This window comes from Symphalangus syndactylus, chromosome 24 (assembly GCF_028878055.3).
Source record: "Symphalangus syndactylus isolate Jambi chromosome 24, NHGRI_mSymSyn1-v2.1_pri, whole genome shotgun sequence".
Classification (NCBI taxonomy): domain Eukaryota; kingdom Metazoa; phylum Chordata; class Mammalia; order Primates; family Hylobatidae; genus Symphalangus; species Symphalangus syndactylus.
The window spans coordinates 35,822,795-35,840,879 of NC_072446.2; the positions used below are offsets into that span (position 1 = coordinate 35,822,795).

The window sequence follows — 18,085 nt, forward strand, 5'->3', positions numbered from 1 at the left end:
TAAATTGGAAAGTGCTGTAATGATTACTCGTATAGCCACTGTTCAAAGGTATAAAGAGAGAGGATATGAATCTGTTTGCTTAGGAGCTCTGCTGACTGCCTTCCCAGCCAGTCCTGTGGCCACTTCCTGTGGCTTTCTAACCATAACTGCTTCAGCACTGCTCCAGCTGACCCCTTCCAGGTTATTCTCTCCAGTATGCCTCCTTTGTTTGTTGCCTTCATTCTGTGGTTTTTGTTTGTTTGTTTGTTTTTTGTTTTTTTTTTTTTGAGATGGAGTCTCACTCTGTCACCCAGGCTAGAGTGTAGTGGCGCGATCTCGGCTCACTGCAAGCTCCGCCTCCCAGGTTCACGCCATTCTCCTGCCTCAGCCTCCCGAGTAGCTGGACTACAGGCACCCGCTACCTCGCCCGGCTAATTTTTTGTATATTTAGTAGAGATGAGGTTTCACCATGTTGGCCAGGATGGTCTCGATCTCTTGACCTCGTGATCTGCCCGCCTTGGCCTCCCAAAGTGCTGGGATTACAGGTGTGAGCCACCGCGCCCGGCCATACCTTCATTCTGTTTTGGTTGTCTGTCTGCAATCTTGCCAAAATCAAAAGTGATTCACTTCGCCCGTAGAATACTAGCTAGCGGCCTGGTGTTAGCACATCCTGGCAAGGCCTGACAAAGGCCAAACATGGTTATGGGAAAAAGCTATAAAACAAGACAGCTTGTAGTTTCAAAAGCCAGTAACTTTCTTATTGTTCTTATTGTCTTTATTAAACTAACAAAGAAATTTATATATATATATATATATATATATGTATATATTTATTTTTTTTTTTTTCGAGACAGGATTGTTTCATCACCCAGGCTGGAGTGCAGTGTTTTAATCTCAGTTTACTGCAGCCTTCACCTTCTGGGCTCAAGCAGTCTTCCCACCTCAGCCTCCTGACTAGCTGGGACTACAGGCACACGTCATCACACCCGGCTAATTTTTATATTTTTTATAGACACAGGGTCTCGCCATGTTGCCTGGGCTGATCTCAAACTCCTGGGCTCAAGCAATCCACCCTCCTTGGCCTCCCAAAATGCTAGATTAGAGGCGTGAGCCACCTCGCCTGGCCAAAGCAATGTTTTTAAGTGCTTGAAATCTCAGTGAGCTTCATCTGACTAAATGGACACAGTGCAGAATGAGATACAAGCTGAGACCCTCATGTCCCCAGGGTCAGGCCAAGTGTACCCTCCTGCTTATTTGCTGAGTGCCCTCCAGCAAGCGGTTGACCCTCACTAGGCTAATACGTGGGGAAATGCTTAGGATTGTAGTAAGGCTCATGCTGGTGGGGAAGAATGTGAAGTACTACTTTTACAGGGAGCTTCAGGATCACAGAATGCCAGCCCTGTCAGGGACTCAAAAAGGTCATCCTGCCCAATCTTTTCCCTTGACAGATGGGGTAACTGAGGCCCAGAAAGGGAAAATGCTTTGCTCAGCGCCACTGAGCTATGTAGGGGCCCATTTAGGTTTAGAATCCACATCTGATGTGCTTACGGGCTCTTTCCATTACTGGAAGAATCCATGCATCTCTGGGTGTCTTTTCTCTGAGTGAACAAAGGATTGCACTCTGTATTATCATGCTTTAAACTGTGTTCTGCAGAGCCCTAGTGGTCTCACCACCACTTCAGCCAAAGCCTCTACATGTTTTCTGTTTTCTATTTCGGAGTTTTGCTGTAAAACTTGTAAGTCACTGATCTTGTTGATCTTTTAAAGCCCCTCCCAGTGTGTGTCTCTCCTGGATTCCTGGTGACATTTTTGCTTGCATTTCAATTCAGAAATGTTAGTTTCCATATTTCTATTATTTATTTATTTATTTTGAGACAGGGTCTCACTCTGTTGCCCAGGCTGGACTGCAGTGGTGCAGTCATGGCTCGCTGCAGCCTCAACCTCCTGGGTTCAGGCGATCCTCCCACCTCAGCCTCCTGAGTGGCTGATACTACAGACACATACCATCACACCCTGCTAATTGTTTAATTTTTTTGTAGAGATGGGGTCTCACTGTGTTGCTCAGGCTGGTCTTGAACTCCTGGACTCAAGTGATCCTCCCACCTCCCAAAGTGCTGGGATTACAGATTTGATCCACTATGCCAACTAATTTCTATATTTCTTTTCTTTTCTTTCTTTTTTTTGAGACGGAGTGTTGCTTTGTCGCCCAGGCCGGAGCACAGTGGTGCGATCTCGGCTCACTCTGCCTCCTGGATTTATGCCATTCTCCTGCCTCAGCCTCCTGAGTAGCTGGGACTACAGGTGCCCGCCACCATGCCCAGCTAATTTTTTTGTATTTTTTTAGTAGAGACGGGGTTTCACCATGTTAGCCAGGATGGTCTTGATCTCCTGACCTCGTGATCCACCCGCTCGGCCTCCCAAAGTGCTGGGATTACAGGTGTGAGCCGCTGCACCCAGCCTAATTTTATATTTCTAAAAAGTGATGTACATAGTCATGGGCTTTTCAGCATGGAGAACTGAACTTCATTTTTCCTAGATTTTAACACCACTGACTTTTACTGTCCAAAGTTAATGGCCCTTTCATAGTCTTCATCCTCCTCCTTTTTTCTTCAGCATTTGACAGTTTTCCTCCACTTTTGTGTAAATCTCTCTTCTCCCTTGAATTCTTTGACATTGTATTTCTGCCTTTCCTCTAGCATCTCTGAACATTTTTTCTTTGTCTCTTACTGGTTCTTTCTTTTCCATCAATGAGTTGTCCTTCAGAAGAGCCCAGGCCTACAGACCTCCTTATCTCTGGTTTGGTGGTCGTTTGGAGGCTTACCTCACTCATTCTCACTCCCACCTGTGCTTGGGTCTCTCTTGGATTCCTGACTGAAATTGATTTTCTTTTTAACAAATCAGTTTCTCTGTTACTTTTTCTCAGCTCACTAATTTCCATTCATTGTGCCATAATTCTTTTATCTCCCCAACTGAAAACTTTGGCAAAATCTAACTCTTCTCTGACCTTGTTCTACTTTTTTTCTTTCTTTTTTTGACAGCATCTCCCTCTGTTGCCCAGGCTAGAGTGCAGTGGCGCGATCTTGGCTCACTCCAACCTCCTCCTCCCAGTTTTAAGTGATTCTCATGCCTCAGCCTCCCAAGTAGCTGGAATTACCACCACGCCTGGCTAATTTTTGTATGGTTAATAGTGACAGGGTTTTACCATATTGGCCAGGCTGGTCTCGAACTCCTGGCCTCAAATAATTCTCCCATTTCGGCCTCCCACAGTGCTAGGATTATAGGCATGAGCCACTGTGCCCTGTCCAACCTTGTGCTATTTTTACCAACTTTATATCCCAGAGCTCCCCCTCCTTTTTTTTTTTTTTTTTTCACATTTTGTAATTTCAGGAGCCTGACAGACCTTTGTTACCATTCAGCGAGGTTTCTGCAAACTGTTTTGTTTCTCCAGTATATTCACATTTTAGTTGATCGGACCTGCTGAGTCTTTAAAAAATCGCATCTTAGCCTGGGCAACATAGTAAGACCTGTTTCTACCAAAAAACAAAAATTAGCCAGGCATAGTGGTATATGTCTGTAGTCCTTAGCTCTTTGGGAGGCTGAGGCGGGAGGATTGCTTGACCATTGGAATTCAAGGTTACAGTGAGCTAAGATGGTGCCACTGCACTCCAGCCTGAGTGACAGAGCAAGACGCTGTCTACAAAAAAAAATTTTCTTTTAATTTTTTTTTATTTTGAGACAGAGTCTCGCTCTGTCGCCTGGGCTGCAGTGCAGTGGCACAATCTCACCTCACTGCAACCGCCGCCTCCCAGGTTCAAGTGAGTCTCCTGCTTCTGCTTCCCGAGTAGCTGAGATTACAGGCACGCGCCATCATGTCTGGCTAATTTTTGTATTTTTGGTAGACACCAGGTTTCACCACGTTGGCCAGGCTGGTCTCAAACTCCTGACCTCAGGTGATCCGCCCGCCTCGGCCTCCGAAAGCGCTGGGATTACAGGCGTGAGCCACCGTTTCCGGCCCCCAAAACATTTAAAAATAAAAAATAAAAGTTCCATCTAGTTTACTGAAATTTTGGAAGAAGGCAGGACAAAATCAAATTAATGGAGTCTTCCTTTACCCCATCCTCACTGATCTCTATTGAAGATTGTTGCTAATTGGCTGGGCATGGTGGCTCATGCCTGTAATCCCAGCACTTTGGGAGGCTGACATGGGTGGATCGCTTGAGCTCAGGAGTTAGAGACCAGCCTGGGCAACAAAGTGAAACCCTGACACTACAAAACGTACAAAAATTAGCTGGGCGTGGTTGCATGTGCCTGTGGTCCCAGCTACTTGGAAGGATGAGGTGAGAGAATGGCTTTAGCCTGGAAGACAGAGGTTGCAGGTAGCCGAGATTGTGCCACTGCAATCTAGCCTGGGTGACAGAGCCAAACTCTCTCTCAAAAAAAAAAAAAGATTGTTGCTAATAATAATGAAGGCTTTCAGTTCATCTTCTCACCTCAGATTATCTCCACCTCTCCTCCGTGATGAGGTCACATGTTAGACTCTCATCACTTAAAACTGATCATATCTGAGATCCTAAGCAAGATTCCCAGGTGATAGATTTTGAGGCTCGCTGTTCTAACAAGCAAGAAATAGCCCTTGCCTCAGAAACTGTTTGCCAAGTAATAGCTGGAACTTCATTTCTCTTTTCTCTACTCATTCCACATCCTCTATGCCCTTAGTGTTATAACTACTGAGATAGTGAGGGCTCTTGTCCTGGTGTGATGACTCAGAGCTTCATTTCTAAGGTGTCTGAGTCATTGTTGGTATGTATAGGATTGTTTTAGGCTTCTGTTACCTCAAGGAGGTGCCACAAGCTGGGTAAAGAGGAAAAAACTTGCTCAGGGTCCTACAATCCGTAGATGGGGCCTGGCGCAGACATTATGGTATATGAGTTGAGTATCCCTTATCCAAAATGCCTTGAACAGCCTGGGTGCAGTGGCTTACGCCTGTAATCCCAGCACTTTGGGAGGCTGAGGTCGGCGGATCACCTGAGGTCAGGAGTTCGAGACCAGCCTGGCCAACATGGTGAAACCTTGTCTCTACTAAAAATACAAAAATTAGCTGGGCATGGTGGCACCTGTAGTCCCAGCTACTTGGGAGATGGAGGCAGGAGAATCGCTTGAGCCAGGAGGTGGAGGTTGCAGTGAGCCGAGATCGAGCCACTGCACTCCAGCCTGGGTGACAGAGTGAGACTCTTTCTCAAAACCTCCCCCCCCCAAAAAAACAAAAAAAGCAAAATGCCTTGAACCAGAAGTGTTTCAGATTTTGGATTTTTTCTGATTTTGCAATATTTGCATTATACTTACTGTTTAAGCATCCCAAATCTGAAAATGTGAAATCTGAAATGCTCCAAAACCCCAATCTTTTTGAGCATAGACTTGATGTTCAAGGGAGATGCCCACTGGAGCTTGTTTATGTATGTATGTGTCCATGTATCCATCCACCCGTCCATCCATCTATCCATCCATCTGTCCTTTGTCACTTCTTCTAGGCATCCATTGGAGCATTCTGGATTTCAGATTTTTGAATTTGGGATGCTCAACCTGTAATGGGAAAAGCAAAGGTTTTAAAATCCTTTCCCTGGCTGAGCGCAGTGGCTCACACCTGTAATCCCAGCACTTTGGGAGGCCGAGGCGGGTGGATCACGAGGTCAGGAGATCGAGACCATCCTGGCTAACACAGTGAAACCCCGTCTCTACTAAAAATACAAAAAAATTAGCCGGGCGTTGTGGCAGGTGCCTGTAGTCCCAGTTACTCGGGAGGCTGAGGCAGGAGAATGGCGTGAACGCGGGAGGCGGAGTTTGCAGTGAGCCAAGATCGCGCCACTGCACTCCAGCCTGGGTGACAGAGCGAGACTCCATCTCAAAAAAAAAAAAAGAAAAAAGAAAGGAATAAAGGCTGGGTGCGGTGGCTCATGCCTGTAATCCCACCACTTTGGGAGGCCAAAGGAGGCAGATCACCTGAGGTCAAGAGTTCGAGACCAGCCTGGCCAACATGGTGAAACCCCGTCTCTACTAAAAGTATAAAAATTAGCCGGTCCTGGTGGCGGATGCCTGTAATCCCAGTTACTCGGAAGGCTGAGACAGGAGAATCGCTTGAACCCAAGAGGCGGAGGTTGCAGTGAGCTGAGATTGTGCCACTGCACTCCACAGCCTATGTGATGAGTAAAACTCTGTCTCAAATAAATAAATAAATAAATAAAGATATCTAGGCCGGGCGGGGTGGCTTACACTTGTAATCCCAGCACTTTGGGAGACTGAAGCTGGCAGATTACTTGAGGGCAGGAGTTTGAGACCAGCCTTGCTAACAAGGAAGCCCTCTCTTTACTGAAAAATACAAAAATTAGCCGGGCGTGGAGGCATGCACCTATAGTCCCAGCTACTTGGGAGGCTGAGGCAGGAGAATCACTTGAACCTGGGAGGCGGAAGTTGCAGTGAGCCGAGATCGCACCACTGTGCTCCAGCCTGGGCAACAGAGCAAGACTTTTGTCTCAGGAAAAAAAAAGATATCTACCAGAGAGGATTGTTATGAGGATTAAACATAAGGTGCCGAGATTATAATTCCTGACAGAGTAGGTGGCCACCTTTTCTCCTTTCCCTTTCTAGCCATTTGGTATCAGAATCATTTCCTTAATTTGAAGATGGCTAGTTTTTCCTTATCAATCCTCCCTCCTACTCATATGACTAGGAAAGAGGCAAAAATTATTGACTGCAATTTATAAAATCCCTACTTGCCTTTTGAAAATATTAATAGCTTTTAGTACCTGTATGGGATCTGGCAGCCATACCATTTGTACAGATGCCGGAACCGCAGGCCTTAGATCACCAGGAGGGAGCCCGTCTGTGCAGCTGAGGGATCTGGAGATGGAGTTTTCCACCAGAATCTTAGTTTTCTTGTATGTGTTATAAAACTGCTCATTGGCAAGGGCTTGAGACATTGAAAGCAGAGCAAAAATGGAGTCTCCAGAAGAATGCGTTAGATCCCCTAATATGTGGAAGGTGAATGTCTACTGCCATGTTGCCAAATCCTGAGTCACCCTGGAGCAGCTTACTATCCTGCACAGCATTGTCGCCTGAGCCTGCATTGGGCCTAGCTGATAGGGACAGCCTTCTCATTTAATTTATGTCTTTGTTTAAGTGTTTGTTGGTGTAAAAATTGCATTTTTCTTCATCTTTAAAAAAATACGTAGGGATGGGTGTGGTGGCTCACACCTGTAATCCCAGCACTTTGGGAAGCCAAGACAGGGGGATTGCTTGAGTCTAGGAGTTCAAGAGCAGTCTGGACAACATAGTGAAACTCCTGTCTCTAAAAAAAATTTTTTTTAAATTAGCAAGGCATGGTGGCACATGCCCATTGTCTCAGCTGTGTGAGAGGCTGCAGTGGGAGGATTGCTTGAGCCTGGGAGGTTGAGAGCCATGATTGTGCCACTGCACTCCAGCCTAGGTGAAAGAGTAAGACCCCATCTCCAAAAAAAAGAAAAAAGGAACACTAGGTGAATGCCAGTCACTTTGGACTTGAGGGCACCTTAGGCCTTTTTCTGACCCTTTGACAGGCCCACCCATGTAGAGTCATATTTGAATAATTCCCATCTTCAAGTGCGTTGCTTTCCAATGAGTGAATTAAAGTAGGGATAAAGTGGGTGAGTTGAAAAAACAATTTCAGGAAATCACCATTTAAGTGGGAAAAAAAAAAATGGAAATAGGCTAAAATGGTTTTCTTTAGATGGAAGGACCATGAGTAAATTATCTGTTCATTATTCTGTGATTTCCATATTTTCTTTCTTTTTTTTTCTTTAGACGGGAGTCTCGTTCTGTCATCCAGGCTGGAGTGCAGTGGTGTGATCTTGGCTCACTGCAACCTCTGCCTCCCAGGCTCAAGCAATTCTCCTGCCTCAGCCTCCCGAGTAGCAGAGATTACAGCGCTTGCCACCACACCCAGCTAGTTTTTGTATTGTTAGTAGAGACAGGGTTTCACCATGTTGTCCATGCTGGTCTCGAACCTCAGGTGATCCCCCCACCTCAGCCTCCCAGCGTGCTGGGATTACAGGCGTGAGCCACCGTTCCTGGCCAATTTCCATATTTTCTTCTTTTTTGTTTTTTGTTTTTTGAGACAGGGTCTCATTCCGTCGCCCAGGCTGGAGTACAGTGGTGTGATCTCAGCTTACTGCAACCTCCACCTCCAAGGATCAAGCGATTCTCCTGCCTCAGCCTCCCAAGTAGCTGGGATTACAGGCGTGCACCACCACACCTGTCTAATTTTTAAATTTTTAGTAGAGATGGAGTTTCTCCATGTTGGCCAGGCTGGTCTTGAACACCTGACCTCAAATGATCCACCTGCCTCGGCCTCCCAAAGTGCTGGGATTACAGGCGTGAGCCACTGTGCCTGGCTGATTTCCATATTTTCTAAAGTGAGTACATATTGCTTTTATAAAAGGGAAAAAGCTGGTTTTGTTTTGTTTTGTTTTTAAATTTTTGAGACAGAGTCTTGTTCTGTTGCCCAGGCTGGAGTACAGTTGCCAGATCTTGGCTCACTGCAACCTCCGCCTCCTGGGTTCAAGTGATTCTCCTGCCTCAGCCTGCTGGAGTAGCTGGAATTATAGGCGTATGCCACCACACCCAGCTAATTTTTGTACTTTTAGTAGAGATGGGGTTTCACCATGTTGACCGGGCTGGTCTCAAACTCCTGACCTCAGGTGATCCATCTATCTCAGCCTCCCAAAGTTCTGGGATTACAGGTGCGAGCCACCAGGCCCAGCCGGAAAACGCTTTTAAATTGCCATTTTAAATAACTGATACATAGCAAAGTTCAAATAAAAAGTAGCCACAGTTTGTAGTGTTATTAATAAACAAACATGGAGTAGATTCCAGTTAGGCCAATATTTTGAGAGTTAAGTGGGGACTATGAAAAAGAGAATGTAGATGCTGGCTGAAACTCACTGTTTAAGAGTCAAGCCACCTCATCCCCTTTTGAAATGTGACTGGTATAAAAACAAAAAACAATTCAACTTCTGGGCATTAAGTAGCTCAATCAAATATGTGGGTGCCTGGGATCTGACAAAAGAACCACTGTCCTGTAGGGAGGTTAAACATCATCAAACTTGTGGTCTCTAGGTGGTTCACACTTTTGGAATATTCACAGTTAGCATGTGGGGTTCATAGCCTGAGGAGTGTTCTCAATAGACATCCCCTGAGTCCCTTGAATAAATGGTAAGAGGGCTTTTTTGTTAGTCTGTTCTAACATAGGCATAGCTGGGAGCAGTATTTATTTCAGTGTGTTGGCAAATAATAGCTAAAAGGTAGCCTGGAACACCTACCCTCTCCATAGGTAATTAAATCAAAATCATGTCATTCTCTCTCTAGAAGGTAAACAGAAAAGTGGATTAATATAGTACACTAGGCCAGGCGCAGTGGCTCACGCCTGTGATCCTAACACTTTGGGAGGCTGAGGTGGGTGGATCACTTGAAGGCTGGAGTTCAAGACCAGCCTGGCTAACATGGTGAAACCCTGTCTCTACTAAAAATACAAAAATTAGCTGGGCATGGTAGCAGGTACCCATAGTCCCAGCTTCTCTGGAGGCTGAGGCATGAGAATCGCTTGAGCCCAGGAGGCGGAGGTTCCAGTGAACCACGATTGTGCCACTGCACTCCAGCCTGGGCGACAGAGCAAGACTAGGTCTCAAAAAAAAAAAAAAAAAAAAAAAAATATATATATATATATATATATATACACACACACACATATGTGTATATTAGACTAATATCTTTTGAAGGCTTTCTTGATTTCCACCAGTCAGACATAACTGCTTCTCCTTTGAATTCCTTTTTTTTTGAGACGGAGTCTTGCTCTGTCTCCCAGGCCAGAGTGGTGCAGTGGCGCGATCTCGGCTCACTGCAAGCTCCGCCTCCCGAGTTCCCGCCATTCTCCTGCCTCAGCCTCTCTGAGTAGCTGGGACTACAGGCGCCCGCCACCACGCCCGGCTAATTTTTTTGTATTTTTAATAGAGACGGGGTTTCACCGTGGTCTCGATCTCCTGACCTCGTGATCCGCCCGCCTCGGCCTCCCAAAGTGCTGGGATTACAAGCGTGAGCCACCGCGCCCGGCCTTCTCCTTTGAATTCCTATGGCCCTTCTTTTTATTTATCAATTTGTAGATCAGTGTCATCTCTACTCTTTAGAGGCAGGGACCCTTTTTGTATCTTCCATAGTGCAATGGGTACTCAATAAATGGTTGTTAAATGTAAATCCCCACCTCTGAATTAACATTTTTCCTGACTTGATAGGTTTGGGGCCAAGACAAAAAGGATGATGCCTGAAGCTTTGAGGTCTAGATGAGAATCATTTTCCTGCAATATTGAGTATTTGCAGCCTATCCCCATGGCTTCTTGCATGGTGAGATAGAAGAAGAATTTGTAGTTCATTACCCTGCCTACCTCTCTCCAACTTGCCTCTTCTCTCTGAACTCCCCATTCTGCTCTCCCTCTGTATTAGTTCTCTATTGCTATAGATCACTCTAAAACAAAATTATTATCTCTAATGGTTTCTGTGGGTCAGAAACTTGGGAGCAGGCTTGGTAGGGTGGTTCTGACTTAGAGTCTCTCATGTGGTCGCAGTCAGATGTTCCTGGGACTGTAGCCATCCAAACTCTGGACCGGGGCTGGAGGATTCATTTGCAAGGTAACTCACGCACATGGCTAGCAGGTTGGCACTGGCAAATTGGTTCCTCTCCACATGGGCCTCTCCAGAGGGCTGTTTGAGTGTCCTGATGATATGGCGGCTAGCTTCTGCTAGAACTAGTAGTTTATAGTGTCTTGAAGCAGAAAGTGTAATGCGTTTTATGATGTAGCTTCAGAAGTCACGTATTGTTGCTTCCTCCATATTCTGTTAGTTACATGAGCCATCCCTGATTTATTTGGGTGGGGGATTATACATATGTGTGAATGAATATCAGGAGCCAGGGATCACTGGGCTCGTTGAAGGCCATCTTGGAGCTGACTACCATACCTTTCACCCACTGCTGATTCCCCAAATGAGGATTAGTAAGCTTAGCCTTGGTTCCCTCCTCCTTCATTCCCACTGCCATTCCTAATTCAAGTCCTCATCCTGCAGTAATAATCTTCAATTTTTGTCCCCGCTTAATCCGTCTTCCAGTCTGTTCCAAGCATAACTTTGAGTATGTTGTTTCTTTATCCATCTTCAGTAACTAAAATGTGCTCCATAAGAGCAAAGACTATTGTATTAATTGTATTAATGTGTTGCTGCATAAAAATATTACCACAAATGTAGTAGCCTAAAACAACACATATTCATTGTCTCACAGTTTCTGTGGTTCAGGAGTCTGGTGTGGGTTGTGTAGGTCCTCTGCAACATGGCTATCAAGGTGTCAGTCAGCTTCTTATCTGACACTCAGCTGGGGAAGGATCTGCTTCCAGGCTCCTGTTGTTGGCAGCATTCAGTTCCTTGCAGATTGTTGAACTGAAGCTCTCAGTTTCTTGCTGTCTTTCTGCTGGAGGCTGCTCTCAAGTTACTTGTTACATGGCCCTCTCACAGCACATCAGCTTGCCTCTTCAGACCTAGCAGGGGAGAGTGTCCCTCAGCAAGACAGATGTGAAAATATTATATAATGTAATCATGTAAAGTCACTCATGTACATTCCATCACTTTTGCCATATTCTAATGGTTAAAAGCAAACCACAGGTCCTACCCACACTCACTGGGGGGATTATGCAAGGGTGTGAATACCAGGAGGCAAGAATCCTATAGACCACGTTAGTGTCTGTCGGCCGTAACTATGCGTCTTTAGCACCCTGAGCAGGGCATGGCACAGAGTAAGTCTCATATTTGAATGAATGGGTGTACTGTGACTATTATGTTTCCAACTTCTGGCTTAAGCCTTTTTCTTCACTTTCTCTTCTGTTTCAGAGTTACTGATTTATTCTTAAGATTCCTCTACTCTTATCATCTGACTTCATGGATGAACTTCAGGATGTTCAGCTCACAGAGATCAAACCACTTCTAAATGATAAGGTAAAGACTTTTCTGTTTTCACTAAAATATGGACAAGCCTTTTCTTCTGATAGTATTTCATTTTCCGTATCTTCTAAATAGTAACTTAAAACATATTTAGCTTGACTTTCAATGAAAGGAATACTTTAAAAAATCTATTTCTTTTTTTTTTTTTGAGACAATGTCTCACTCTGTCGCCAGGCTGGAGTGCAGCAGTGCAGTCTCGGCTCACTGCGACCTCTGACTCCCTGGTTCAAGCAATTCTCTTGCCTCAGCCTCCCAAGTAGCTAGGATTACAGGCACGCGTCACCACGCCCAGCTAATTTTTGTATTTTTAGTAGAGACAGGGTTTCATCATGTTGGCCAGGATGGTCTCGATCTCCTGACCTCGTGATCTGCCCGCCATGGCCTCCCAAAGTACTGGGATTACAGGTGTGAGCCACCGTGCCAGGCCAAAAAACCTATTTCTTAAGCATCTTTTTGATGTTTCCCCCTTTTATTTCTTCCTACTTTTGTTTCCATGAGCTACATTCAATTAAGTTATCTTTGAGATTTTTGTATTTTACAGATAGAGATGCTAAGGGAAAAAATAATGTGGCAATGTTAAGCAGAAAGTAGAGGGTGGGGCTGGGCGCAGTGGCTCACGCCTGTAATCCCAGCACTTTGGGAGGCCAAGGCAGGTGGATCACTTGAGGTCAGGAGTTAGAGACCAGCCTGGACAACAAGGTGAAACCTTGTCTCTACTATAAATAGAAAAATTAGCTAGGTGTAGTGGCACACACCTGTAATCCCAACTACTCGGGAGGCTGAGGCGGGAGAATTGCTAGAACCCAGGAGGCGGAGGTTGCAGTGAGCCAAGATCGCACCACTGCACCCCAGTCTTGGTGACTCAGTGAGACTGAATCAAAAAAAAAAAAAAAAGAAAAAGAAAAGAAAAGAAAAAGGATGTATGAGGGTGGAGTTTGACTCAGAATCCAAGTGTCTTAACTTTCAGTTTCAATAAGGAAAATTTACCATCCATGGCTGGTGATGTACGTAGGCTGCAGTGTTCTCCCTAAAGTTTGCCAAGTCTGTGATGTGGTCTTTCTGTCAATATCACAGTTTTCATCAGGGAGGACTGGATGTCAGTAATATACCCCATTTTCAGGTTAGTGTCAGAGAACTACACAAGGAGCAGATGAGCAGCACAGTTGATGACCATTAGATGCTGGTGTGATATGATTTACCAAAAGAAAGGTTTTAGCCAGGTGCAGTGGCTCACGCCTGTAATCCCAGCACTTTGGGAGGCCAAGGCTGACGGATCACTTGAGGTCAGGAGTTTGAGACCAGCCTCGCCAACATGGTGAAATTCCATCTCTACTAAAAATACAAAAATTAGCTGGGCGTGGTGATGCAGGCCTGTAGTCTCAGCTACTCGGGAGGCTGAGGCAGGAGAATCACTTGAACCCAGAAGGCAGAGGTTGCAGTGAGCTGAGATCATGCCACCATACTCCAGCCTGGGCGACAGAGCAAAACTCTGCCTCAAAAAAAGAAAAGAAAGTTTTGTTTTCTCTCTTGTTCATTGTTCAGTAAATGTGCCTGAAAATTCCTTCTTTTTCTTTTTTTTATTTTTGAGACGGAGTATCACTCTGTCACCCAGGCTGGAGTGCAATGGTGCAATCTTGGCTCACCGCAAGCTTCGCCTCCTGCTTTCAAGTGATTCTCCTGCCTCAGCCTCCCGAGTGGCTGGGATTACAGGCGTGCACCTGGCTAATTTTTGTATTTTTAGTAGAGACAGGGTTTCACCATGTTGGTCAGGCTGGTCTCAAACTCCTGACCTTGTGATCTACCTGCCTTGGCCTCCTAAAGTGCTGGGATTACAGGCATGAGCCACCATGCCCAGCTGCTTGAAATTCCTTCTTTTCCACTCTATTCTTTTGGTTTATTGTCATTGTCCCCTATTCAAATACTCTTGTAGCTTTGTGTGAGTGAGGCCATGCCATCCTTTCCTGAGGGAGTGTTGACGGAGTGTGAGGATAAAGATGGATGGGTGGAGGGGTGGGGAGGGGGTGTGTGGGTGACACCAGGAGATGATCTGTTGCTTATTATTTTTATCTGCCCAAGGCAAGGCCCTTCACCTGCACCCTTTGGAGCTGCTGACTTATTTTGTGCTTACTAATTTGCTTTTGAATCCTGCCACCCCCATATTCATCCCTGTGGCCTCTCCATTCCCACTTCCACCCCTTCTTTTATCTTTCACCAGACTTCTCTCTCCCTTGGCAAGCTGCAGGCTTTTTTTTTTTTTTTCTTTTTTTTGAGACAGAGTCTTGCATGGTCACCCAGGCTGGAGTGCAGTGGCACGATCTTGGCTCACTGCAACCTCTGCTTCCTGGGTTCAAGTGATTCTCCTGCCTCAGCCTCCCAGCTGCATGCTTTTTTTTTTTTTTTTTTTTTTTTTTGAGACGGAGTCTTGGTCTGTCACCAGACTGGAGTGCAGTGGTGTGATCTTGGCTCACTGCAACCTCTGCCTCCCGGGTTCAAGTGATTCTCCTGCTTCAGCCTCCCAAGTAGCTGGGACTACAGGTGTGCACCACCACGCCCAGCTAATTTTTGTATTTTGACTAGAGCTGGCGTTTCACCATGTTGGCCAGGATGGTCTTGATCTCTTGACCTCTTGATCCACCCGCCTCGGCCTCCCAAAGTGCTGGGATTACAGGCGTGAACCTCCGCACCCGGCCACTGCACGCTTTTTTAACCTCCATTTGGTTTCTCCTGCTGCTTCCCCTCATATTTCCAGAAAACTCTCTCCTTTAAGTACCATTTGTTTATGTGTGTATGTGAAGGGCTGTGCCAAAAATGTTGTGCCTAGGAGAGGAGGAAGGAAATAAAATCTGAGCCAGGCACACACCTATAACCAGGCTCACACCTATAATCCCAGCACTTTGGGAGGCTGATGCAGGAGGATCACCTGAAGCCAGAAGTTCAAGACCAGCCTGGGCAACAAAGGGAGATCCTGTCTACCAAAAAATTAAAAAAATTATCCAGGTGTGGTGGCAGATGCCTGTAGTCCCAGCTACTTGGGAGGCTGAGCTGTGAGGATCACTTAAGCCTGGGAGGTTGATGCTGCAGTGAGCTGTGATTGTGCCACTGCACTCCAGCCTGGGCAACAGAGTTGAGACCCTGTCTCAAAAAATAAATAAATAGAGAAAGAGGCTGTCTTTCTCTCTCCCTTCCCCTGCCATATGGGGACACAGCAAGAAGGCAGCTGTCCACAAACGAGGAGGAGATTCATCATGAGAAACTGAACCCTTCTAGAACCTTAATCTTGAACTTTGCAGACTTCAGAACTGTGAGAAAATAAATTTCTGTTGTTTTAAGCCATCAAGTCTATGTTATTTTGTTATGATAGCCCGAGTAGACTAAGACACAAAGCAGTATCTCACTTCCTAACATCTATCTGCTCCTCTTTGATAGGCCTATGCTGTTCCTACCCACTTCCCACATTCCACCTTACTCCTCTCTCTCCCTGAGACGTAAGTGCGCCTGTGCCATCACTGTTCATGAGAACTCTCTTGGCTCTCGCCAAGCAGGTAGATAGGCAAGAGGCCCTCTTTAGATCATGGCACCTCCAAACAAAGACTTCCACCCCGTTAGCCTCCCTCTCCCCCTCCCCAGTATGTGAATGCTTCTGTCTTCGCACAGCAAGTGGATGGTTTTGTGTATGTAGTAAAAGGTATAATGATAATAATGCCTCTCATCCATTACTTCATTTGAACCTCCCAATAGCTTGATGAGGAAGAGAGCACAGGTACATTTATTCCCACATTGCCAGTGAGTAAACGAAGGCTAGGAAAGGTGAAGTAGCTTACTCCTATTGAATATCAAAGATTGCCTGCTGTATGGCAGGATTTCTCACTGTTGATGTTTTGGGTTGGATAATTGTTTGTTGTGGAACACTGCTCTGTGCGTTGTAGAATGTTTAGCAGCATCTTTGGTCTCTACCCACTAGATGCTAATAGCACTCCCCAGTGGTGACAACCAAAAATGTCTCCAGACATTGCCAGATGTCCCTGGGAGGCAAAATTTCCTTGGTTGAGAACCACTGGTGTAGAGGAAAAGCCTCCAGATTTGCATAGAAGTAGATGGCTTGAGGGTTTTATTGTTGTTTTTGCCTGTCCTGCTATGATTTATTATCTCTTACGTGCCAAGTGCTTTACATACATTCTCTCTAATTCTCAGAATATCCCTTTGAGATAGATAGTATTATTCCTACTTCACAGATTAAAAATCCGAATGAAAGGCTGGTTTGCCCAGTAAAGAAGTGGCAAAGCCAGACAGAAACCGAAGTCTTTCCTACTCTTAAAACCTGAGCCGTTTCCACTGTGTTAATCCTATAGATGTTTTGGCATCACCTTTGTGGCTTACCCTGTCTCTTTAAGGAGAAGCCTAAAAATGTGTAGTATTTCACCTTATCCTTCTGTCCATTATCCTCATAAATATACTGAAGACATTGCTGCATCCTCTAGGCTTCAGGAAGCTAAAGGAAGACTAGAACCAACCTTTTACCGTGAAATTTGTCCTGAGATGACTTGTAAGGAGGCATTCTCAATATAGCTTTGAGCAAGGCTTATGTTGTCTCCTGTCATTTGTTGGTACTTTTCCCATTTTATTTTAGTATGCCTGTAATTTTGTCTATGGCTCAGAATTGTCAAGAAGTGGATAATTTTGCCATACTTGTTTTGGCTCCAGTGATGAAAAGAAGCAACAACCAGTACTTTGTTTTGCGGGGCAGAAATTGCATGGGCATATGAAATGATTTTTAAAATAGCATTTAACTATTTTCAGAGCACTTTCACAAATAATATCTTATTTTAATCTTCCAGTCTCTTGTAAAGTAAGTAGTTGAAGATATTTTAACTCTGTTTTACAGATAACACTGAGAGGTTATGTGACTTGTTCAGAGCTAGTGTCTGTTAAGTTGGTGAAGCCAGGCTAGAACCTACATCTTTTGACTTTGACCTGGACCTGGGGGTCTAGGGTTCTTCCCACCATCTACTGCCTCTTGTACCTGGTTGTTCCAGGCTCCTCACCCAAAAGACCTTGTAGTAAACAGGAGAGTAGACTGTTTTGCTTCATTTTCCCTGCCTTCTTCTACCTACTATGGTTCAGATACTACCAAACCCTGTGAAAGCCAAAGGTGAGGCTTGAGAAAACAAGTAGAAGGCCACACTTGGCTTCTGAAGAATTGAGGAAATAGCAGTAAGGGGAATAAATGTTTAGTAGAGAGAACAGAAAAAAGTTATATACTTTGTTTTGGTTGTTACAGTAGAAGGTGAGGTAAATCTTTTTTTTTTTTTTGAGATGGAGTCTCGCTCTGTTGCCCAGGCTGGAGTGCAGTGGCATGATCTCGGCTCACTGCAACCTCCGCGTCCCGGGTTCAAGTGATTCTCTTGACTCAGCCTCCCAAGTAGGTGGGATTATAGGTACCTGCCACCATGTCCAGCTAGTTTTTGTATTTTTAGTAGAGACGGGGTTTTGCCATGTTGGCCAGGCTGGTCTTGAACTCCTGACCTCAAGTGATCCGTCTGCCTCGGCCTCCCAAAGTGCTGGGATTACAGGCATGAGCCACTGCACCCACCTGAAAGTGAGGTAAATCTTACTGCAGTTTAAGTTTTCCTTTTCTACTAGTCACAACATGTAAGCAGAGGAGGGAGGAGGGTGTTAGAACTAGAGGAGGGAGAACCCTGGGAACAACATTTTGTAACCTCCAGGACAACAGAGACAGCCAAAGTATTTGTGCCAAGGGCTTGCTCTGTTGCCCAGGCTGGAGTGCAGTGGCACGATCATGGCTTATTGCAGCCTCCTGAGCTCAAGCGATCCTCCTGCCTCAGCCTCCTGAGTAGCTCTTGCCACCATGCCTGGCTAAGTTTTGTATTTTTTTAGAGACGGAGCTTTGCCATGTTGAAACTCTGGGGCTCAAGCCATCCACCCATCTCGGCCTCCCAAAGTGCTGGGATTACAGGCATAAGCCACTGTGCCTGGCCCCAGGATCTTTTTTTTTTTTTTGAGACAGGGTCTCTGTCATCCA

The 18,085-nt window shown here is 45.4% G+C and overlaps 1 protein-coding gene across 6 annotated transcripts in view; it reads left to right on the plus strand.

Annotated features, from left to right (window-relative positions):
- NDRG3 (NDRG family member 3) overlaps positions 1-18,085 on the plus strand; it is a 94,839-nt gene that overhangs the window by 11,745 nt on the left and 65,009 nt on the right. For all 6 annotated transcript variants that reach the window (XM_055265158.2, XM_055265161.2, XM_063633792.1 and 3 more), the window contains one exon: positions 11,935-12,039. In XM_055265158.2, the coding sequence (XP_055121133.1) occupies positions 11,983-12,039 (57 nt within the window). In that variant the 5' untranslated portion in view covers positions 11,935-11,982. The remainder of the gene's footprint in view (positions 1-11,934; positions 12,040-18,085) is intronic.